The sequence below is a fragment of the Heterodontus francisci genome, chromosome 8 (genome assembly GCF_036365525.1).
Source record: "Heterodontus francisci isolate sHetFra1 chromosome 8, sHetFra1.hap1, whole genome shotgun sequence".
Classification (NCBI taxonomy): domain Eukaryota; kingdom Metazoa; phylum Chordata; class Chondrichthyes; order Heterodontiformes; family Heterodontidae; genus Heterodontus; species Heterodontus francisci.
This window is the reverse complement of record NC_090378.1, coordinates 33,240,917-33,264,558: the sequence shown is the minus strand read 5'-3', so window position 1 is coordinate 33,264,558 and position 23,642 is coordinate 33,240,917. Positions and strand designations below refer to the sequence as shown.

The following is a 23,642-nucleotide window of genomic DNA, read 5'->3' as shown; positions in this document are numbered from 1 at the left end:
CTGACCAACATCACCCTCAGCAGTAATTCTCCTTCCTGTTAATGGTGCATAATTAATTTGCTTCACAAGGTAGGGACTTCAAATTATCATAACCTGGCTTTAGGTAAGTTTCTGTAATATTCAAAATAATTAAAGTAGTTGTAGCATACCTAATTTTTGTAAAAGATGTAACTAAGGCTCTGATATCAAGACTAGTTACTCAAGAAATTAAACTTCATATCAAATGGATTAACCTTGTATTTGGGAGCTGAAATTGCACAACTTTAATAAATAATTCAAAAAGATGTAACATAAGATTTATGTAGCTTAGTTCAGGAAAGAACCATATTGTTGCAGAGCATTGGAACAGTGAATACAGCTAAAAATAATAACACACGCTAAACAGTACAGGAATCCAGTATGGAACTCTCGGTTGTTATGTTTTCGGTTTTCTTTGTCAATTTATCTGACACTTGGATGAATGCTTCCTTTGATTTACTCTATATCTCTCTGTGGTTCTGAAATTATGCAAACATTTCCAACACAGCATAATATTGATAACTACAGAACTGAGACTGGGTTATGAAGGTACAGCTAATATATCTGTACAATATATCTGCATTGTAACAAATTGGCTTGCTTGACTCTGGTTTCTTCTGTACCTGCCAATATACATCGACATTCATATAATGCAGACAAGAAGTAAAAGCAAATAGCTGCAATTGTCCTGAGCCATACCTCTGTCAGGTAGGCACAATTGCTCCATTTGCAAATAAGCAGAAAACAATTGGACAGTATTAGTAAAGTTTTTGCACAGTGTGCATTTTCCTCGTCCCTAAACTTGAGTCAGTTTGTTCATCCATTCAAAATCTTTAAGCCTGCATGGTTTACAACTAAGTAATACATTCTTGTATATCAGGGTTGTCCAACCTTTTCGGGTGGAAGGTCACATTACGATTTTTGCTCGGCCGGGGGAGCTGGTGAGCAATTTCAAAAGATAAAGGCATTAAAAAATTATCTTACTAATAAAAACAACAACAAATGTGCATTTTTGTGAAGAAGCTTTAAATGAGACGACGAATTTATTGACTTACTTTCTCATCACTATATTGATTTAGTTACATAGCTAGCATTGTTCTTGCTTGCATAGGTAGTCAATCTCTACCCCAACACTTGATGTAGCGATGCGAAGTATTCTGGATAGATGTCCATCTGTCAGGAGAGACCTTGATCTCTCTCCGCTCACTCTGTGTGTGTGTGTGCTTCTCTCTTCTACCCCCCCCAGAGGACTAGGGGACACAGATTGAAAGTTTTGTGCAAAAGATGCAAGGTGAATATGAGGAAGCACTTTTTATTTTACACAGTGGGTGGTAATGACCTGGAATTCGCTGCCCACAAGAGTGGTGGAAGTGGAGACGAACAATGACGTCAAGAGGAAGTTGAATGGCCACCTGAGAGAAATAGACTTATAGGGCTACGGGGATCAAGCCAAGGAGTGGGACTGCATAGCCCTGTGGAATGCCAACTCGATGGATAGAATGGCCTCCTTCTGTGCCTTAAGTAAATGACTCTTTGACTCACTCTCCACCCGCCCCCCCCGTCTGTCTGTCTCCCTCTCCGTCTCCTTCTCCACCCACCCTCTCTCTATCTCACTCCCCATTCGTGTCTCCAGTGTTCCACACTCCCCACTCAGTGTTGCCTGCTCAGTGTTCCCCATTCCCCACTCAGTGTTCCCCGTTCTCTGTCCTCCATCTCTCTGTTTGCCCCCCCCCCTCCCCCCCCTGTCTCTTTACCCTCTCTCCCCCTTTTGCTTTTGATGACGACAATGGGAAATTTCTTATCTCCGGTCACGGTGAGGATGAGGAAAGGCCCCGGGAACAGTTTACATCTGCTGGCTGGATCGAAACATTTGGCGGGCCGGATTCTGGCCCGCTGGCCGTATGTTGGACAACCCTGTTGTATTTAAGTGTCTTAATCCTAGAAGTTAAAAAAAAAGTCTCTAGCATCCTCAGCTGTTGGATTGTGTGCCTAGAAACTTCAGCACAGAAGCTAGACTGACACCAGTGTCATATTGAAGAAATACTGCACTGTTAGTGGTGCCTTCTTTCAGAAGAGACATTAAATAGAGACTCCATCTGCTCTTTCGGGTGGGCGTAAAAGATCTCAAAGTATTATTCAAAAAGGGAGTTCTCCTGATGTCCTGCCCAATGTTTACCCCTCAACCAAAATCATTAAAACTTATTGCTAAAAGTAGGACCTTCTCACAATTGGCTGCCGCGATTCCCTACATTACAACAGTGGCCACACTTGAAAAGTGATTCATTAGCTGTAAATCACTTTGGGACATCTTGAAAAGGTAAAAGGCACTATATAAATGTAGCTTCTTTATTTCTTACACGAGGAAAGATATTTTGAAGGTAATAGAAAATAGTGAACACTTGGTATGGAATAAGTATTGTCATGAAGGTGTTTCCATGTTTTAATATTTTTTGAGGACCTGTGGTTAAAAGTCTGTGGAAATATCTGTGGAGCTGCTGGACTTGGTTTTTTTTTTAAAAAAAGGTCACTGGAAGGACTTGGGACTTTGTGCAAAAACACATCTACTGGAAGTCATATGTCTTAAGCTAAGTAAACAGCAGGAGCCTTCTGACTATGGAAGTTGTTTCCAGGGAATTGACATGTCAAGATTTATGGTGGTCAGGAATGGTTTTGTTTTATGATATTGTTTTGGGTCAGTTGGGAGTAAGCCTGCTGACAGAGAAGCCACCAGCTCATCCTTTTTCCACCTCTCTGAGAAACCCTGAGAATCCAGTGTGATAGCTGAAACCCCTGATGTAGTGATTCTCCTGGAAAGCCTGCTAGACTAATCCTCAACATCGCCTGTAAAGAATTGCTCTAAAATGATCCCAGTGACAGCCGTCTATGTGTATCTGGATGCCAAATTAAAGGGACAGCTGAGAGTATCCATATCTTATCCTTTTTACTTCAAGAATTAACCAAGTATTTGGCCAAAGTATTTTTTTTTTATGAAGTGAATCTCTGCAGAAAAAATGTCTTTATTTTCTCTTTAACCGGTGTGTGTGTGCGCGCGCGTGTATGTTGGGTTAATTTAGAAGGGAACTATCATATTTCAACCTCTGTGTTAATAAACTTTGCATCTTATTTAATGAGTCTTGTTTTATAATAAATTAATAATTTTGTTGTTTATTAAAGAAACCTGGTTGGTGGATTTTATTCTGAAACTAAAATAGATCAAGTATATAATTGGCCATATTGGTAATTGGGTAAAACATTTAAACACATGTTGTGACCCGTGGAGAAGTGGAACTAGAGAAAGACAGTGCACTCCTCCAGCCTCAGTTGTAACAGTATAGTCACTGCAGCTTTACAAGGGGAAAAATATTGTACCTGTATCCATCGATGAAGCTGGCATTGATGTAATCAGAGCCCTCAACCCCTCGGATTGGCTGCAGGCAGACACGGGTGGACTCATATGGCATGATGTTCACTAGTCGGTTCTTAAACTTGTTACATGGGAGATTGGCACTGATGAATCGTGAGGTATGTGCTTTGGAGTTTGCCAAGCGCTGTAAATAAATAATAAAATGGGTCAGCCCTAAAAATGGGATGGGGTTGCATAGAATTTACAGCATAGGAACAGGCCATCGGGCCCAACTGGTCTATGGGTGTTTATACTCCATACGAGTTACCAAAGCATTCCTCATTACCCAAAAGCCTAGGAAAAGATATAAAAATCCAACAATGTATCTGGGACTAAAATTATAAGGCTATTGCTCATAGAATTACAGAATGCTATGATAGAGTTACTGAAGCAGAAATCAAATGTCCAGACTTAATCCCAGATGCTGAGATAGTTGAGTCTCAGCTAATACTACATCATTCAGGGTTCCTACAGCTGATTGCTAAGCAGTTACTGGTCTAAGAATTGTACCTGTGTATTTATAAATATGCATGCATGCAAGAAAGCAAGATGAGAATAAGACTGACTGTGATGGCTATTCGGTAAAATAAGCTACCACCACCCACTATCCAAGCTGATGCGTGAAAAATAGCTTCTTGGGTGAAGTACTAGAAGGACATCGCAATCTTAGTTTGAGTCACTGACTCTCAAGGGAGCAGTGATGGCAGGAAGGAAGAGAAAATTCAGATGAAAGGTTCAAATGAAAATGTAGTCTTGAGGGCAAAACTTAAAAGTGATCAATTATTAATTGAATCTCAAAACTGAATTACAGCACTCTAGAGGCACCCTGAATTTTAACAAAAATGTTAAGTAACAAAGAGATCTCATGTTCTCGCATTATACTGAATGTGATAAGGTGCGTTAACTGGAATGATGGAGGTGATAGTCATTACTGCCTTTTGTAATGTTGAATGTAAAGGTATACAATTTCACACAACAGGACCTCTAGAATTTTAGGTTTTTCCAATAGCATTTGGACAATGTAATTATTTCAATGAAAAATACAGATAGACAATTGTTTCCTTTCTTTTAGATAACTTAATCCCCAAAAGTTCCAACTGCAGGCTACTGCAGTAACTAGAGTCGAATATAAATCTGCAGCTATGTGCCCCACCCTGATTGCTCACTTAAGGCATCAACATACACAACAACTTGTAAAACTTGACCAACTCCTCCAAAAAAAAAAGCTGACAACTCAAAAGCAGCCTTGAATATAGGTCTATCACACACAAAAACACTCACTATTCTGAGTGTTTGGTTGGTAGGTATGCAATGACAATGGCTGCCACCTTAATCTGTAAAAGTTTTTCAACATTTGGGTTTCTCGCTAATGAATAGTCTCTTCAATCATTAATCAAGACCACCTATGAGAAAAACACTTAACTGTGGTAGTGTTACATAGTTATTACATAATAGTTACAACTCAGAAACAGGCAATTCAGCCCAATAAGTCCATGCCAGTGTATATGCTCCTCTCACCCTTCTTTATCAAATCATCTCCCAACAACAGATCCTTCTATTCCTTTCTCCTTCATGTGTTTATCCAGATTCCCCTTAAATGCAACTATGTCAATTATCTCAACTACTCCTTGTGGTGGGCGATTTCCACATTCTAACCACTCTGGGGAAAGAAGTTTGCCCTGTATCTCTATTGGATTTATGAGTGACTATCTTATATTTATGGCCCCTAGTTCAGGTCTTGTCCACAAGTGTAAACATTTTCTCTATGTCTACCCTATAAAGCCTTTCATAATCTTAAAAACCTCTTTCAGGTCAGCCCTCAGTCTTCTCTTTTTTTTTAAAACAGGAAAAAAAAGCCCCAGCTTGATCACCGGAATCATATTAGTAAATCTTCTTCGCACCTTCCCCAATGCCTCTTTATCCTTTGTATACTATTGCAACCAGATCTGTTCACAGTACTCCAAGTGTGGTCTAACCAAGGTTCTATACAAGTTTAACATAGCTTCTCTGCTTTTCAATTCTATTCCTTCAGAAATAAATGCCACTGTTATTTTTAAATGCCCTTCTTAACCTGTGTCACTACTTTTAGTGATTTGTGTATTTGTACCCAGATCCCCCTGTTCCTCTACCCCTTTTAGACACGTATTTTCGAAGGAGCATGTGGTCTTTTCTACCAAAATGTATTGCCTTACGTTTGTTTATAATGAAGTTTATTTTCTAATTGCACACCCATTCTGCAAGTTCATTAATGGGAATGCTTCATACTTAAACAGCATAAAACACAGAAAATAATTATAAATAGTTTTTGTTACTGTTTCTGCAAAGCTTTAAGGAATTTTTCTTCAGGCTGTCAAAGATTCTTGATGCACTGAACATTTTTCAAACTCCAGTTTCACTGAGATTTCACGGTTATCTTAATAGCTTTTCTGCTTCTTGGTCTTGGTTACATATAGAAGGGACAGTTATATAGCACAGTACATTGTAATCTTTTAAATAAAGAACTGGTCTTAAGAAAGATTTCTTCAGCTTTTTGCTCGACAATTGATCAAGGCAATATTACTCCTACGCTCCAAATTGTTCTAAGCTTTCATTACAGCATTATTAACCCTTATTAGCAACTTATATGATTTGTTTTGAATTTGTTTCTTCCTCTTACATTAAGTCCCAGATACACAACCCATATTTAGATTCAGCCTCTTTCTTCCCTCAGCTGTGCTGTTACATTTATTGACAGTTACTTATGCAGTGTAACTTTGCAAAAGTTTTTTCTCAAAAAGGAACAAATATGATTAAATGTACAGAAGAAAATATTTTTGAAACATACTGTGCTAAGCAAGGATGACATTTTTCAACTCTTTCCAATAGTTTTGCCTACATAAAAATATTTGACTTTCAAAATATAATTAACTGTGCATTGAGAATTTTTCATGCGATAAGATTATATATATTTTCATTTGTGTTAGATTGGCTACCGACTACTGAACATAGTTGAACCTTCATATCCGGACCAATCTCCCTATGCTTAAAAAGTCTTCCAGGCTGCAATCATTACCGATCCTTGGCAATTTTACATTCAGCTTGCAGCAGTCTGCACACAACTTGTACTTTGCGAACCAACAGTGCAAATAGCTGCCTGAAACCAATTTAAAAGAACCTTTAGATTCACTAGGATGATGCTAGAGTTGGAAAAACTAGGACTGCATTTAGTGGAGCAGAAAGAAAATAATGGGAGAATCCTTTACAAGTGCTAAAAATTATGAATGTGAGAGAGATGTAAAATAGTGCAAGGGTATCTTAAGTGTTTCACAAATTACTAACAAGGGGGCAAAAATTGAGGATTTGTACTCGTAGCACAAAGGTGGAGGTTAGGCATTTTTCATGGAGAGGGTTATCAGAATATGGAATGCATTATCACAATCGTAAGCTGAGTCAATTGCTACAACTCAAAAAGAATTAAATATATGAATAAAATTATTATAAATGGGAAAAAAAGAGAAAAACAGAAGGAGGATATTGTTCCAATCGAGCACAAACAGAGGCATTAAATAATCACCTTCTCTACTGATATTTCTAGATGTTAGTATGGCTTTTCTAGTTTTTTTTCTGAATTTAAAGCAGCATAACATGTTCAGGACTGACAAGCATGTAGTGTGTAGGGTCCAGGTTCAATTATCCACTCTTTCTTGTTCTCAGCCATGTTACTACAGAGACATGCAAAGAAAGGAGCTGGAGAGGAAATATCTTAGAATAAATGAATCAACACCAAGCCAGTTCCAACTCAAGCACTAGAAGTGAAGTGAGAAAGGGAAGCAAAGGGATGCAGATTAGAAAATATCACTCATATAATATTTCAATGTATTTTAATGGTTTCTGTCAAGATAAGCTGAATGGCTCCTTAAAGGGACCACACTAAATATAACGCCAATGTATGAAACATGTTGGCTGCAGCACTAACCTTGAATTCCAGCTCCATGGCTGAAACAGTCTCTGCTGGTGGAACCTGGGTGAGTTTCTGTATGTGGGCAAAGAGATTTCTTGCTGGAACTTCTGTGTTTCCACATGTTGCTGCCTCAAGGAGGGCCTCGTGAATGAAGATATACTGATCTTCGGTCTGCACCATGTAATTTCGCTGTGCTCTCATGCAGGTGACATGACCATAGATATCAACTGTCTTCTCATGTTTAATTCGTTCCAGCATGGCATCGATCACAACAAAGCAGCCAGTTCGCCCCACGCCAGCACTGTGCAGAAGGAAAGCACAGTCACCATGAAATATTAAATCACCCACAGCAAGTATGGTTGCTCTTATTCCTTGGAAGGTCAACCTCCGAAAAAACAAACAAAAAGAACTGCAACAGTACTTTAGATGCCAGCCTTGGCTTGGAGGCAACACTCTAACCTCTAAGGAGGTCATGTGTTCAAGCCTCACTCCAGAGATTTGAGCACAAAATCTAGGCTGACTCCTTCAGTCCAGTAATGAGGGAGTACTGCAATGTTAGATATAATGCCTTTTGACTGAAATGTTAAATTGAGCCCTGTCTGCTTGTTGGGTTGGAGCTTTCCTAATGTGCAAGGCAACATTTACCTCAACCACCATCACTAAAACAGAGTAACTATTCATTTACCTTGTTACATAGAATGTCCCAGCCGAAAAACAATCCACCATTCTAATCCCACTTTCCAGCATTTGGTCTGTAGCCCTGCAGATTACAGCACTTGAGGTGCATATCCAGACTTCTTTTGAATGAGTTGAGGGTTTCTGCCTCAACTACCCTTTCAGGCAGTGAGTTCCAGACCCACACCACCCTCTGGGTGAAAAAACCTGTCCTCATCTCCCCTCTAATCTTTCTACCAATCACTTTAAATCCATGTCCCCTAGTCACTGACCTCTCTCTAAGATAAATAGTTTCTTCACAACCACTCTATCCAGGCACCTCAAAATTTTGTACATTTCAATCAGATCTCCCCTCAGCCATCTCTCTTCCAACCCCAGCCATCTCTCTTCCAACCCCAGCCTATCCAATCTTTCCTCATAGCTGCATTTTTCCAGATCCGGCAACATCCTCGTAAATCTCCTCTATACCCTCTCTAGTGCAATTACATCCTTTCAGTAATGAGGTGACCAGAACTGCACACAGTACTCAAGTTGTGACCTAACCAATGATTTATACAGTTCGAGCATAACCTCCCTGCTCTTATATTCTATACGACAGCTAATAAAGGAAAGGAAAAAACAAAATACTGCAAATGCTGGAAATCTGAAACACAAACAAGAAATGCTGGAAATACTCAGCAGGTCTGGCAGCATCTGGGGAGAGAGAAGCAGAGTTAACGTTTCAGGTCAGATTCCATACCCACCTTACCAACATGTCCTGCTACCTTCAGGGACCTGTGGACATTTACTCCAAAGTCCCTCACTTCCTCTACACATCTCAGTATTTTCCCATTAATCGTGTATTCTTTTGCCGTGTTTGACCTCCCCAAATGCATCACTGCACACTTCTGCAAGTTGAATTCCATTTGCCCATCTGATGAGACCATCAATATCTTCCTGCAGCCTACAGCTACCCTCCTCACTATCTACCACATGGCCAATCTTTGTATCGTCTGCAAACTTCTTGATCATGCCCCCCACATTTATGTCCAAATCGTTAATATACACCACAAAAAGCAGGGGACCCAGTACTGAGCCCTGTGGAATGCCAATGGAAACAGTCCTCCAGTCATAAAAACACCACTGAGCCAATATTGTATCCATCTTGCTGCATTTCCCAGGATCCAATAGGATTTTATTTTTTTAACCTGTCTGCCATGTGGGACCTTGTCAAAAGCCTTGCTAAAATCCATGAAGACCACATCAACTGCACTAGCCTCATCTATCTTCCTTGTTACTTCTCCAAAAAATTCCAACAAGTTGGTCAGACGAGATCATCCCTTAACAAATCCTTGCTGACTATCCTTGATTAATCTGTGCCTTTCTAAGTGACAGTTTATCCTGTCTCTCAGAATAGAGTCCAATAATTTTCCCACTACCAAGGTTAGACTGACTGGCCTGTAATTATTTGGTCTTTCCCTCGCTCCCTTTTTAAGCAGAGGTACAACATTAGCAGTCCTCCAATACCACACCTGTATCCAGTGAGGACTGGAAAATGATAGTCAGACATTCCGCTATTTCCTCTCTTGCTTCTTTTAACAGCCTGGGGTACATTTCATCTGGCCCTGGTGATTTATCAACTTTCAAGGATGCTAATCCCATTAATACATCCTCGTTCCCTATGCTGATCATGTCTAATACTTCACACCCCTCTTCCTTAACTACAATATCTGCATCGTCTGCCTCTTTTGTGAAGACAGACGCAAAGTATTCATTAAGAACAATACCAACATCTTCTGCTCCTACACATAGGTTACCTTTTTGGCCTTTTATGGGCCCTACTCTTTCCTTAGTCTTACTTTTAATGTATTGATAAAACATCTTTGGGTTCACCTTGATTTTGCTTGCCAATATACTTTCATGCCCTCTCTTTGCTTTCCTAATTTCAACCCTCCACTTTCTATACTCCTCTCGGATTTCTGTTGTATTGAGTTCTCAGTGTCGGGCAGAAGCTTTTCTTTTCTGCCGTATCTTACCCTGTAACCTCCTTGACATCCATGGGTCTCTAGATTTGGCCATCCCAGCCTTTTTCTTTGTGGGAACATGTTTACTCTGAATCCCTTGAATCTCCCCTTTGAATGCCTCCCACTGTTCTAACACTGATTTACCTTCAAGTAGCTGTTTCCAGTCCATTTTCGCTAAATCACTCCACAGCTTAGTAAAATTGGCCTTGCCCCAATTCAGAACTCTAACTCCTATCTATCCTTGTCCTTTTCCATAATTATGTTAAAACTGACTGAATTATGATCACTACCACCAAAATGCTCTCCCACTGCCACTCCTTCCACCTGCCCATCTTCATTTTCTAAAACCAAGTCTAAAACTGTGCCCTCTCTTGTTGGACTTGCTACATACTGGCCAAAAAAGTTCTCCTGGATGCACCTCAAGAATTCAGCTCCCTCAATTCCTTTCACACTAAAACTATCCCAGTTACCTTTTGGGGGATCTTACCGTGCATGAATTGGCTTTCGTGCATACCCACAGAAAAGAAGAAAAAAGCATTGCATTTATAGAGCACTTTTTACAATCTCAAGATGTCCCAAACACTTTATAGCCAATTTAATATTTTTGAAGTGTAGTCACTGTTGCAATGTAGGGAACACAGCAGCCAATTTGTCCCACTAGGTCCCACAAATAGCATTAAGATAAATGACCAGATAATTTGTTGTTGGTTGAGAGATAACTATTGGTCAGGACAAATGGGATAACTCCCCTGCTCTTCTTCAAAATAGTACCATGGAGTGCTTTTACAACCACTGGAGAGGGCAGACGGGCCTCAGTTTAATGTCTCACCTGAAAGGCACCTCTGACAGTGCAGCAATCCCTCAGTACTGTACTAGAGTGCCAGCGTAAACTTAGTGCTCAAGTGCCTGGAGTGGGACTTGAACCCACAACCTTCTGATTCAGAGGGAAGAGGGTAACCACAGAGTGACACAAAGCTGACACACACCTAAGAATGTTAAGATTTCTAAGGTACTTAGTTGGGTGTGAAGTGTTTTGGGACATCCTGCACATGTGTTAAGTATGATAATTCATGCCACGATATCAAGAAACAGCTGAGTGCATTGGACACAGTAAAAGCTAAGGGTCCCAACAGCATCTCGGTTGTAGTGCTGATGACTTGTGCAATAGAATTAACCGAGCTTCTGGCCAAGCTGTTCCAGTAGAGCTACAACACTGGCATCTACCAGCAAAGTTGAAAAATTCCCAGGTATGTTCTGTCCACAAATCCAACTCGGCCAATTACCATAAAAGCAAAATACTGCAGATGCTGGAAATCTGAAATAAAACCAAATAAGTGCTGGAAATACTCAGCAGGTCTGGCAGCATCTGTGGAGACAAAAGCAAAATTAACGTTTCACTGACCTGAAACATTAACTTTGCTTCTCTCTCCACAGATGCTGCCAGACGTGCTGAGCATTTCCAGCACTTTTTTGGTTTTATTTTGGCCAATTACTACCCTATCAGCCTACTCCCAATCATCAGCAAAGGGAGGACTTGTCCACAGTGCTATCAAGTGGCACTTACTCACCAATAACATGCTCACTGATTCTCAGTTTGGGTTCCATCAGGACCTCTTGGCTCCAGATTTCTTTACAGCCTTGGTTCAAGATGAATAAACATACTGAATTCCAGAGATGAGCTAAGAGTGACTGCCCTTGACATCAAGGCAACATTGAACTGAGTGTGGAACCAAGGAACCCTAGTAAAACTGAAGTCAATGGGGATCAGGAAAAACTCTCTCGTAGCTGCAGTCATACCTAGCCAAAAGGAAGATTGTGCCATGGTTGCAGCAGTGTCCTAGGCCCATCTATCTTCAGCTCTATTTATCAATGAGGTCAGAAGTGGGGTTGGACAGTCCCATTTGCAATTCCTCAGACAACAAAGTACTCCATGCAGCAAGGCCTGGACAAAATCCAGCCTTGGCCTGATTAAGTGGCATGCATGCTTGACAAGTGCTAGGCAATGCCCATCTGCAACGAGAAAGCCGAATCATCACCCCTTGACATTTAATGACCTACCCAATAACATCCTTTGGGTCACCATTGACCAGAAATTCAACTGGACAAGCCACATAAATGCCATGTCTACTGGGCATTCTGTGGCAACTGTCTTGTGTCTTTGGCAGCACCTCCCAAACTCCACCACTTAGAAAGACAATGGCAGCAGATGCATGGGAACAGTATCCTTACTTGGGCACATTATTTTTGAGGCAAAACACTGCAATCCCTACCTAACATTGTAGGAATACCTTCACAAGGACTCCAGAAGTTTAAGAAGCAGGTCCACCACCACTTTCTCAAGGGGCGCTAGGGATGGGCAGTAGATGCCAGCTTTGCCAGCAATGTCCATTTTCCCAGAATGAATGAAAAATATATAAATGCATGTCCTTTGTTTTAAGAAAGGGACTCTGCCTGAAATGCTTACCTAATGGGAATGTTAATCTAGCTATTCATTTTTCAGATCTCCAAGGGCTAGTAGTTTTGTGCCATCTATTTCCAGCATTTCCTGCTTTTTAAACTATACAAACCACTCAATGGCATATTAATAATTCTTATCTCCATTACTATGAATTTCAAATTTTTTGTAGTAAGTAAAATACTACAGAACCAAATATTTTTAAGCAACTGTCCTTTAGAGCTCAAAACAAGGAAGGATACGGTATAATTTTCCCCAGCTTGCTAGTCTTCAGTTTTGTTTAGGCACCATTTCTAGCCTACTTCCTGTTCTGGACCATTTCTTGGCTATAAAGGAAGGCAGCCTGGTTCCGGGGCTCTACTTTGGAACTGATGCAAAAGCACTGTCCTGAATAAATTGTTATTTCTCCACCCCCCCCTGAGTAAACACTAATTTTATTTTCACTTGGTACTGCCCCTCCGATTGAGCTCTGATACTTGCTGTGTGGGGAATAAGCAGTGATTCTTTTATCTCACTGCACCCATAGAACATCTTAGTAAATTTAAAAATAAAAGTAAGTTGTATTACATAGCTGAATTACATATTTAGTGGACATTAATATGTACAATATCACTGCAGATCAAAAAATTTACTAAGGAGATCAAGTGGCTTGTAAAATTAAGGTTGTGACATGGAAATAACCACAGTACATGGACCAAACAGATTCTCAATAAAAGAGTCTCTTCAAAGCTTTTTCCCATAAATCTACATTCCAATTTAAGAATGCCTGAGCAAATAGATACATGGATTTTGTAACTTATGCTGTGAGTATATACAATGTTCTCTTTATTTAGATTTAGATTAGATTAGATTAGAGATACAGCACTGAAACAGGCCCTTCGGCCCACCGAGTCTGTGCCGACCATCAACCACCCATTTATACTAATCCTACACTAATCCCATATTCCTACCAAACATCCCCACCTGTCCCTATATTTCCCTACCACCTACCTATACTGGTGACAATTTATAATGGCCAATTTACCTATCAACCTGCAAGTCTTTTGGCTTGTGGGAGGAAACCGGAGCACCCGGAGAAAACCCACGCAGACACAGGGAGAACTTGCAAACTCCACACAGGCAGTACCCAGAATTGAACCCGGGTCACTGGAGCTGTGAGGCTGCGGTGCTAACCACTGCGCCACTGTGCCGCCCCATTGGAGGAAAAAAACTCAAATACATGAAAGGGTGGTGAGAAAATCAAATATCGGAAGCACAAAACTGGTGGTGCATTGGCAATGGTGAACATTTATTCACTTTTTCATTTGTCAACTGATGGTCTTTTCTTTTAAGATTAAGCACCGAAGTAATATTTGGATTTTCAATCGATAAAACCGGATTTTCACTTTACCCCATCTGGACCCAGTTCACAAAGACACAGCATCCCATTGAGCTTCTTACCCTTTCACAGAGACTCCCTCTTGCCGCACACCACCCGCCTGCATCTCCCACCTCACAGTTGATCCCCCATCCCAAAGCAATACCCGCTGCCTCTGGCCCCTTTCTCCCAATCCTTTTATTAACATCTGTTTTTTTCTATTACCGTCCCGTTTTCTCTTTCCTCTACTGCCATCCATTTCCCTTCACTGCACGGCATCCTGGGCTGACATCCACATTCTGCTAACTGATCGGTCCGACAGCTAATGTATTGGACTCGATCTCAGTCTCCTCTCAGTGCCGCTTCAAGACTCAATGACTGGGATTGCAGCTTACATAAATCATAAATTCTAGGTCCTATTTACTCCTATTTTTGATATCCCTCAACCATTAAGAGCTTGGAGTAACGCTACAGGGAAAGCCTGGTGCGATGACAGGAGTAAGGCTAGGGCTGATTTTTTTGTCAGAAAATGCTGACAAGGCTCCCAGAAGGCTGCAAGTCAAATGGCTGGCACATCCAATATAGTTAAACTCAAGATCATGCATGAATGTTCAAATTATTCAACTCATTTTGTAATAATTGTCTGTGTATCATTTCAGTTCTAGAACTGTTTCAACGGCACGTACCTGCAGTGAACTACCATAGGACCAGCATCTGGGGGATTGCATGCTTTAACTCTCCTTAGGAAGGCCAATATTGGAGTAGGGTATTCTGGAACGCCGTGGTCTGGCCAAGCCATGAACTGGAACTGACGCACTTCCCGCTTCTCACTTGAGCCATTCTGTTGAGAAAAGAACATTTCTAAGCTGACTTGTGATTGAATCTGTCTAAAAGTATGTACATATGGTGTAAGGCTATATAAAGTGGATTTTATCCGATGGTCAGGATCTCTAACTAACACTATTTAACATCGTTCTCAAGGTGCAGTGCCTTAAGACAAAGATAAGGAGGGCAGTTTTGGATGGCAAGAGAACTGAATTAGTGAGATGCATCTACTGCTGGTCCTTCGGTGATGAGAAATCTAGAATATCCACTGTAATCTTCTCCTTGGCTGATTTTCAATTTCACTTTAATATAAACTCCATAGAATCACTCCTATCCATATTAAATTCAATCTAACTCCATATAAACTCTCCGAACCATATTCACAGCCTTCCCCTTGACCTTGTCATCTCATGTGTCTTCTCCCACTGCCTGAATCACAAAAAAAGACCCAAGAACATAAGAAATAGGAGCAAGAGTAGCCCATACATCTCCTCGAACTTGTTCCACCATTCAATATGATCATGGTTGATCTTCTGCCTCAGATCCACTTTCCCGCAGACTCCTCATTTTGCTCGATTCCCTGAGAGGCCAAAAATCAGTCTATCTCAGCCTTAAATATATGCAATGATGGAGTATCTACAACCCTCTGGGGTAGACAATTCCAAAGATTCACAACCCTCTGAATGAAGAAATTTCTCATCTCAGTCCTAAATGATCGACCCCTTATCCTGAGACAGTGCCCCCTGTGTTCTGAATTCCCCAGCCAGGGGAAACAACCCCTCACTGTCTAGCCCAGCTAAGTTCCTTCAGAATCTTGTATGTTTCAATTAGATTACCTCATTCTTCTAAACTCCAGAGAGTACAGACCCAATTTACTCAGCTTCTCATCTTAGGAACCAAGCTAGTAAACCTTCACTGTACTACTACCAATGCAAGTAGATCCCTCCTTAAGTATGGAGAAGAAAACTATGCACAGTCCTCCAGGTGTGGTCTTACCAAAACCCTAGACATTTACAGCAATTTTTGTATTCCAATTCCCTTGCAATAAAGGCCACTGTGCCATTTACCTTCCTAATTGCTTGTTCTACCTCCATGCTAACCTTCTGTGTTCTTTGTACCAGTACACCTAAGTCTCCCTGAATTTAGATTTTAGATTTAGAGATACAGCACTGAAACAGGCCCTTCGGCCCACCGAGTCTGTGCCGACCATTAACCACCCATTTATACTAATCCTACACTAATCCCATATTCTTACCACATCCTCACCTGTCCCTATATTCCCCTACCACCTACCTATACTAGGGGCAATTTATAATGGCCAATTTACCTAACAACTTGCCAGACCTGCTGAGTGAATCCAGCATTTCTTGTTTTTGTTTCAGATTTCCAGCATCCGCAGTATTTTGCTTTTATTTTAGTGTTTAATTCACTGCCACTTCTCTTCCAGGAATGCCTACCTTGAAGAAGTTCTGCTCCTCTCTCCGATGGGATTTTCGTTTGTCTCTTTTACCTTGTTCACCTTCATTGCTATCTCTTGCCCAACCCCCACCTCACTTGTTTATAATCTGTGACTTTTCTAATATTTGTCAGTTCCGAAGAAGGGTCACTGACCCGAAACGTTAACTCTGCTTCTCTTTCCACAGATGCTGCCAGACCTGCTGAGTGAATCCAGCATTTCTTGAACTTGCAAGTCTTTTTGGCTGTGGGAGGAAACCGGAGCACCCAGAGGAAACCCACGCAGACACAGGGAGAACTTGCAAACTCCACACAGGCAGTACCCAGAATTGAACCCGGGTCGCTGGAGCTGTGAGGCTGCGGTGCTAACCACTGCGCCGCCCCTAACATCAACTTTTCAAAGTTTCACGCCTTTTAAAACATACTCTGCTTTTCTATCCTTACTACCAAAGTGAATAACCTCACACTTTCCCACATTACACTCCATCTGCCACCTTGTTTCCCACTCACTTCATCAGTCTATTTTTCTTTGCAGCCTGTGTCCTCCACACAGCTTACATTCCCACCTAGCTTTGCATTGTCAGCAAACATGGATACATTACTCTCGACTCTTTGTCTAAGTTATCAATATAGATTGTAAATAGCTGAGGCCCCAGCACTGATCCTTACAGCATCCACTAGTTAGACCTGCCAACTTGAAAATGCCCCATTTATCCCTACTCTGCTTCCTGTCCATTAACCATTCTTCTAACCATGCTAATATATTACCCCCTTTTGAGTGGCACCTTATCGAATGCCTTTTGGAAATTCAAGTATATTACATATACTGGCTCCCCTTTACCCTACTAATTACATTCTCAAAAAATTCTTATAAATTCGTCAAACATGATTTCCCTTTTGTAAAACCATGTTGACCTTGTCTGATCATACTATGATTTTCTAAGTGCATTGTTAAGACTTCCTTAATAATAGATTCCAGCATTTCCCCGACAACTAATGTCAGGTTAACTGGCCTGTTGTTCTCTGTTTTCACCCTCCTTTCTTTCTTGAATAGTGTTGTTACATTTGCTAACTTCCAATCTGCTGGGATAGTTCTAGAATGTAGGGAATATTGGAAAATTAGAACTTGCATTTATGTAGTACCTTTTAAGATCTTAGGACATTCCAAAGAGCCTTACAATGCTATACTTTTGAAGTGTAGTTAATGTAGGAATTCAACAACCATCAAACAGCATTGAAGAATTGACCACATCATCTGTTTCAGATGTCGCTTGATCGATAAACGTTGGCCAAAACACAGGGAGAATTACCCTGCTCTTCTTCGAATAGTGCCGTGGGGTCTTTTACATCCATCTGGTAGTACAGGTAAGGTTTAACATCTGATTCAAAAGACAGCACCTTGAAAGTGCAGCACTGCTTCAGTACTGACCAGAAGCGAAGGTCATCTCTGATTTCATTCTTGTCTCTCTCATCACTATGCACGCAGAACTATTTGGCATCAAATTGCATGTACTTTCAATTGCGATATCCTCTTCAAGTGCAGACTTCAGAAAAACCATGCAGGAAATTCAGGGCCTCCTCTTATTCTTTCATTGGATGTGAGCATCGCTGGCAACGCCAGCATTTGTTGCCCATCCCTAATTGCCCACAAGAAGGTGGTGGTGAGCCATCTTCTGGAACCCACAGTGATGGTAGGGAGGAAGTTCCAGGTTTTTGTCTCAGCAACAGTGAAGGAATGCTGAATCAGATCCAAGTCAGGATGGTGTGTGACTTGGATGGGAACTTGCACTGCAGCAACTCACCAAGGTTTCTTTCACACCACCTCCCAAACCTACAATACCTACCAGAAGGACAAGGCCAGCAAGTGCATCAGAACATCACCATCTGCAAGTTCCCCTCCAATTCGCACACCATCTTGACTGACTTGGAAATATGCACACACTGCAGTTACGGTGCGCTAGTGTTGGAGGGAATCAATGTCTAAGGTGGTGGATAGGGTGCTGAACAAGTTGGCTGCTTTGTCCTGGATGGTGTTGGAGCTGCATTCATCCAGGCAAGTGGAGAGTATTCCATCACAGTCCTCATTTGTGACTTTGTAGATGGTGGACAGGCTTTGGGGAGACAGGTGGTGTGTTGCTCGCCACAGAATTCCCAGCCTCTGACCTGCTCTTGTATTTTTACATTTCTGGTCAATGGCAATCCCCAGGATGTTGATTCAGGTTGTGGAAATAGGCCAAAAGGATTAATGCCTCCTTTAAATCTGCAGTGTGCCAATAATTCAGGCACTATTTTGGAACAGAATACAGAAAATTCCTCTTGCTTATCTACTTACTATGTGCATTTACGTAAAGCGGGTGGCACAGTGGCGCAGTGGTTAGCACCGTAGCCTCTCAGCTCCAGCGACCCGGGTTCAATTCTGGGTACTGCCTGTGTGGAGTTTGCAAGTTCTTCCTGTCTGCGTGGGTTTTCTCCGGGTGCTCCGGTTTCCTCCCACAGCCAAAAGACTTGCAGGTTGATAGGTTAATTGGCCATTATAAATTGCCCCTAGTATAGGTAGGTGGTAGGGAAATATAGGGACAGGTGGGGATGTGGTAGGAATATGGGATTAGTGTAGGATTAGTATAAATGGGTGGTTGATGGTCGGCACAGACTCGGTGGGCCGAAGGGCTTGTTTCAGTGCTGTATCTCTAAAACTAAAACACACACATAGAGCACAAAGAGATGTTGTACCTTGTATAGTGCAAACGTCCGGACAGAATACGTTGCTAGTTCCACAGTGTCCAATAGGGTGACCTGAATCATTCCATATGTTTCTGTGCCGCGGCATGGCCAATATTGATCACATTTCACCTATAGAAAAATATATCACACGATCAAGAAGTTTGAAAGCACTGGGGTCCTGGAGGAAAGAGACAGTCATCAGCAATCAACATTGCTTTCAGTTTGATAAACTGCAGACATTTTTTGGCTGGTAAGAGAGATGGAACTTAAATTTATGACTGAAATAATGTAAAGAAAATAGAAACACCTACAGTGTACACATTAAAAGCCAGCATTGTGTGTATTTCATGCTATGATAGAAATTTGCTCATACATATCTCATGCAACACAAGAATCCATGTATTTACAGGTGTTAACATGAATATACAGATATGCTATACAGGACCACATACTTTTGTGTGTGATTCATTCATATTCATCCAGTACATATTGAACACTACAAGATTACCCAGTTTAAAAAAAAAAGTATGAATGTGTTACTTATATTGCATGGGATTTGGCTCTTAAAGTAATACTCTATAATAATTTTTTTTAAATTGTTCATGGGATGTGGGCGTTTCTGGCAAAGCCAGCATTTATTGCTCATCCCTAATTGCCTTAGAGAAGGCGATGGTCAGCAGCAGGTGTAGATACACTCACAAGGCTGTTAGGTAGGGAGTTTCAGGATTTTGACCCAGTGACAGTGAAGGAATAGCGATATAGTTCCAAGTCAAGATGGTGTGCGAATTGGAAGGGAACTTGCAGGTGGTGATGTTCCAATGCGCTTGCTGAGCTTCTCCTTCCAGGTAGTGGAGGTTGAGGGTTTGGAAGGTGGTGTCAAAGAAGCTTTGGTGAGTTGCTGCAGTGCATCTTATAGATGGCACACAATGCAGTCACAGTGCACCGGTGGTGGAGGGAGTGAATGTTTAAGGGGTGGATAGGGTGCCAATCAAGCAAGTTGCTTTGTCTTGGATGGTGTCTAGCTTCTTGAATGTTGTTGGAGCTGCACTCATCCAGACAAGTGGAGAGTATTCCATGACACTCCTGACTTGTGCATTGTAGATGGTGAGAGGCTTTGGGGAATTAGGTGAGTTACTTACTGCAGAATACCCAGCCTCTGACCTGCTCTTGTAGCCACAGTATTGATACAGCTGGTCCCATTAAGTTTCTGGTCAATAGAGCACCTCAGGATGTTGACGTTGAGGGATTCAGTGATGGTAATGTCATTGAATGTCAAGGGGAGTTGGTTTGACTCTCTCTTGTTGGGTATGGTCATTACTTAGCACTATGTGGCGCAAATGTTACTTGCCAGTTATCAGCCCAATCCTGAATGTGATCCAGGTCTTGCTGCATGTGGGCACGGACTGCTTCAGTATCTGAGGAGTTGCAAATGAAACTGAACACTCTGCAATCATCCCTACTTCTGACCTTATGATGGAGGGAAGGTCCTTGATGAAGTAGCTGAAGATGATTGGACTTAGAACATTGCCCGGAGGAACTGGGGCTGAGTTGATTGGAGTCCAACAACCACAACTATCTTCCTTTGTGCTACGTATGACTCTAGCCAACAGAGACTTTTTTCCCCAATTCCCATTGACTTCAATTTTACGAGGGCACGGTCAAAGGCTGCATTGATTCAAGGGCAGTCATTCTCACCTCACCTCTGGAATTCAGCTCTTTTGTCCATGCTTGCACCAAGGCAGTAATGAGGTCTGGAGCTGAATGGTCCTGGTAGAACTCAAACTGAGCAGTGGTGAGCAGGTTACTGGTGAGTAAGTGCCACTTGACAGCATTCTCAATGACACCTTCTATCACTTTGCTGATGATCAAGAGTAGACTATGGGGCAGTAATTAGCTGGATTGGATTTGTCGTGCTTTTTGTGGATAGGACATACCTGGGCAAATCACCACTTTGTCGGACAGACACCAGTGTAGTGTTGGAACAGTTTGGCTAGAGGTGCAGTTAGTTCTGCAGCACAAGTCTTCAGCACTACAGCCAGGATGTTGTCAGGGCCTTTGTTTTGTGTCTTTGCTATATCCAGTGTGCTCAGCCATTACTTGATATCATAGAGTATATGAACTACAAAAAAGCTAAAATCGGATCAGATTTGACCATTTCAAAACTAATTCTCAAAGTAACTCTCAGCAAATCCACCCTTAGTATTGCAGCTCCTAGATCTGTAGCTCATGCTATTGCCAGAGACCTTCAAGACATCTTATGTGACAAAACCATTGCCCAAATGTTGGCATTTGGTAAATTTATTAGTTAGCAAGACAATATACTTCTGTTAAAAAATAGGAGTGCAGATTTCCACTCAGAATTTGCTATGAACCTGATATGGAGAGCATATGGCAGCTTTTATTCCATTTCTTTATGAAACCCAGTGAACAGAATTAACCTGCAACAATTAGTTTTTGTGCATTTTCAGTAGCATCAGCAAGTATGACTTCTTTAAAAATGTGTTTCAGCAGATTCTCAGTTGAGCAACGGGCAAGAAACAAACACAGGCAGAAGGTGTTTCCTAATGCAAGACAAGCCTACACATTTAACAAGCAATAATTAAGTCTTTGTCATTTTCATTTGTGCTTGCGGGTACTCTCAAAACACACTGAATCTCTGCAATGAAAATGCAGTAATCACACTGACACTCAAACGATTAAGGAAACAGGTAGTGTGATGTACACACAGCTTTATGTTGTTTAATCCTGCATAACAATTACAATGAAGCGTCACAATTTACAGTGATGGAACAGTTCTCGCAGAATATAAACTACTAGACAGACTGCCTCACTCACAGAGAAATAATTCTAGCCTAAAGAAAGGAAGAGATTATTTAAAAAACACAAAAAGCTGAAGGGATTTGGAAGATCTAGGAGTTGAGAGCGTTCCAAAGCTAGGATTTTATGGACCTGGCAGAGCAGCAAGACACTTGTACTTCACAGAATTACAGAACTGTTACAGCACAGAAGGGGGCCATTCAGCCCGTTGTGTCTGCGCCAGCTCTCCGAAAGAGCAGTTCACCTAGTGGCACTCCCCAGCCTTCTCCCTGTAGCCCTACACATTTTTCTTTCTCAGATAACAATCCAAGTCTCTCTTGAATGCCTCAATTGAACTTGCCTCTACCACACTCTCAGGCAGTGCATTCCAGATCCTATCCACTCGCTGCATGAAGTATTTACTCATGTCACCATTGCTTCTTTTGCCAATTACCTTAAATCTGTGCCCTCTTGTTCTTGATCCCTCCACTAATGGGAACAGTTTTTCCCTATCTATGCTATCCTATCCTACCCCTCATGATTTTGAACACCTCTATCAAATCTCTCCTCAACTTTCTTTTCTCCAAAGAAAACAGTCCCATGCAACTGAAGTTCTTCATCCCTGGAACCATTCTCATTAATCTTTTCTGCACTTTCTCCAATGCCTCCACATCTTTCCTAAAGCGTGGCACCCAGAACTGAACACAATACTCCAGTTGAGGCCGAATCAGTGTTCAATACAAGTTTAACATAACTTCCTTGCTTTTATACTCTATGCTCTTTTTAATGAAGCCTAGGATACTGTATGCTCTATTAACTGCTCTCTCAACCTGCCCTGCCACCTTCATTGATTTATGCACATATGCACCTAGGTCCCTCTGCTCCTTTAGAATTGTACCCTTAATTTTATATTGTCTCTCTGCATTCTTCCTACCAAAAAGAATCACTTCGCACTTCTCTGCATTAAATTTCATCTGCCACTTGTCCACCCATTCCACCAACCTGTCTATATCCTTTTGAAGTTCAATACTATCCTCATAGTTCCCAATGTTTCCAAGTTTTGTATCATCTGCAAATTTTGAAATTGTGCCCTGTACACCAAGGTCATTAATACATAACAGGAAGGGTCCTAACACCGCCCTTGGAGAACTCCACTGCAAACCTTCCTCCAGTCCGAAAAACATCCATTACCCACTACTTTCTGGTTCCTGTCACTCAGCCAATTTCATATCCATATTGCTATTGTCCCTTTTATTCCATGAGCTATATCTTTGTTCTTTGTGTGGCACTTCATCAAATACTTGGTTTAGAGTGAGTGAATGTCTCATTCGCCTTCAGGTTTAATAAAGTGTTAAATTCAGATAGGACCTGGAGTTTTTTTTGAAAGAGGGCGATCTCAACGAACATAAATAATTGCAATGAAATTTGACACAATGAAAGTATGAGCACAGTCTATTTGCCACAAGATACCAATAAAATTCACACCCAGCATCGGGAAACTAGCACATCATGAAATGTAAGGTTGATTGGACAAGAGGTTTTGTTTTAAGAACTCTGCAATTCTACTGCCTCCCAAAAAAAAACGCAAACCAGAATTATTTCAACAAAATCAGACCAGAATGGGTAAAGGATAAGTACACAGCATTGCCAGTTTTCCCTTTATTTGAAAAATGCATACTATTGTCATTCTAAATACAAAAATCAAGCTTATTCTTTTAAATATACCTGCACTCAATAGCCTTGGGCCACAAGCTAAGATTTCTGGGATTATCCAAGTCATTTAGGCAAAGGGGTATTATTTTAACTTGCCATCTGGGTAGAAAACTGGTTTTGCAAATTGGCTGTCTGTTAAGAAAATCTGAAATGGAATGCCATACTGTTACAAAAGTGCCTGTGTTTTGTTAAATATATTTTTTGAGGATTCATATTTGAAAGATTGAAGAAATGTTAAACTTTGGGGTTTTCAAAGGCGGGGGGGGTCATCTAAAGGCCAC

At 41.2% G+C, this 23,642-nt stretch overlaps 1 protein-coding gene across 8 annotated transcripts in view; it reads right to left on the bottom strand.

Annotated features, from left to right (window-relative positions):
- ptprfa (protein tyrosine phosphatase receptor type Fa) overlaps positions 1–23,642 on the bottom strand; it is a 634,875-nt gene that overhangs the window by 35,351 nt on the left and 575,882 nt on the right. For all 8 annotated transcript variants that reach the window (XM_068036905.1, XM_068036906.1, XM_068036908.1 and 5 more), the window contains 4 exons: positions 18,862–18,981; positions 14,538–14,692; positions 7,377–7,662; positions 3,388–3,566 (listed from right to left, as the gene is read on the bottom strand). In XM_068036905.1, the coding sequence (XP_067893006.1) occupies positions 3,388–3,566; positions 7,377–7,662; positions 14,538–14,692; positions 18,862–18,981 (740 nt within the window). The remainder of the gene's footprint in view (positions 1–3,387; positions 3,567–7,376; positions 7,663–14,537; positions 14,693–18,861; positions 18,982–23,642) is intronic.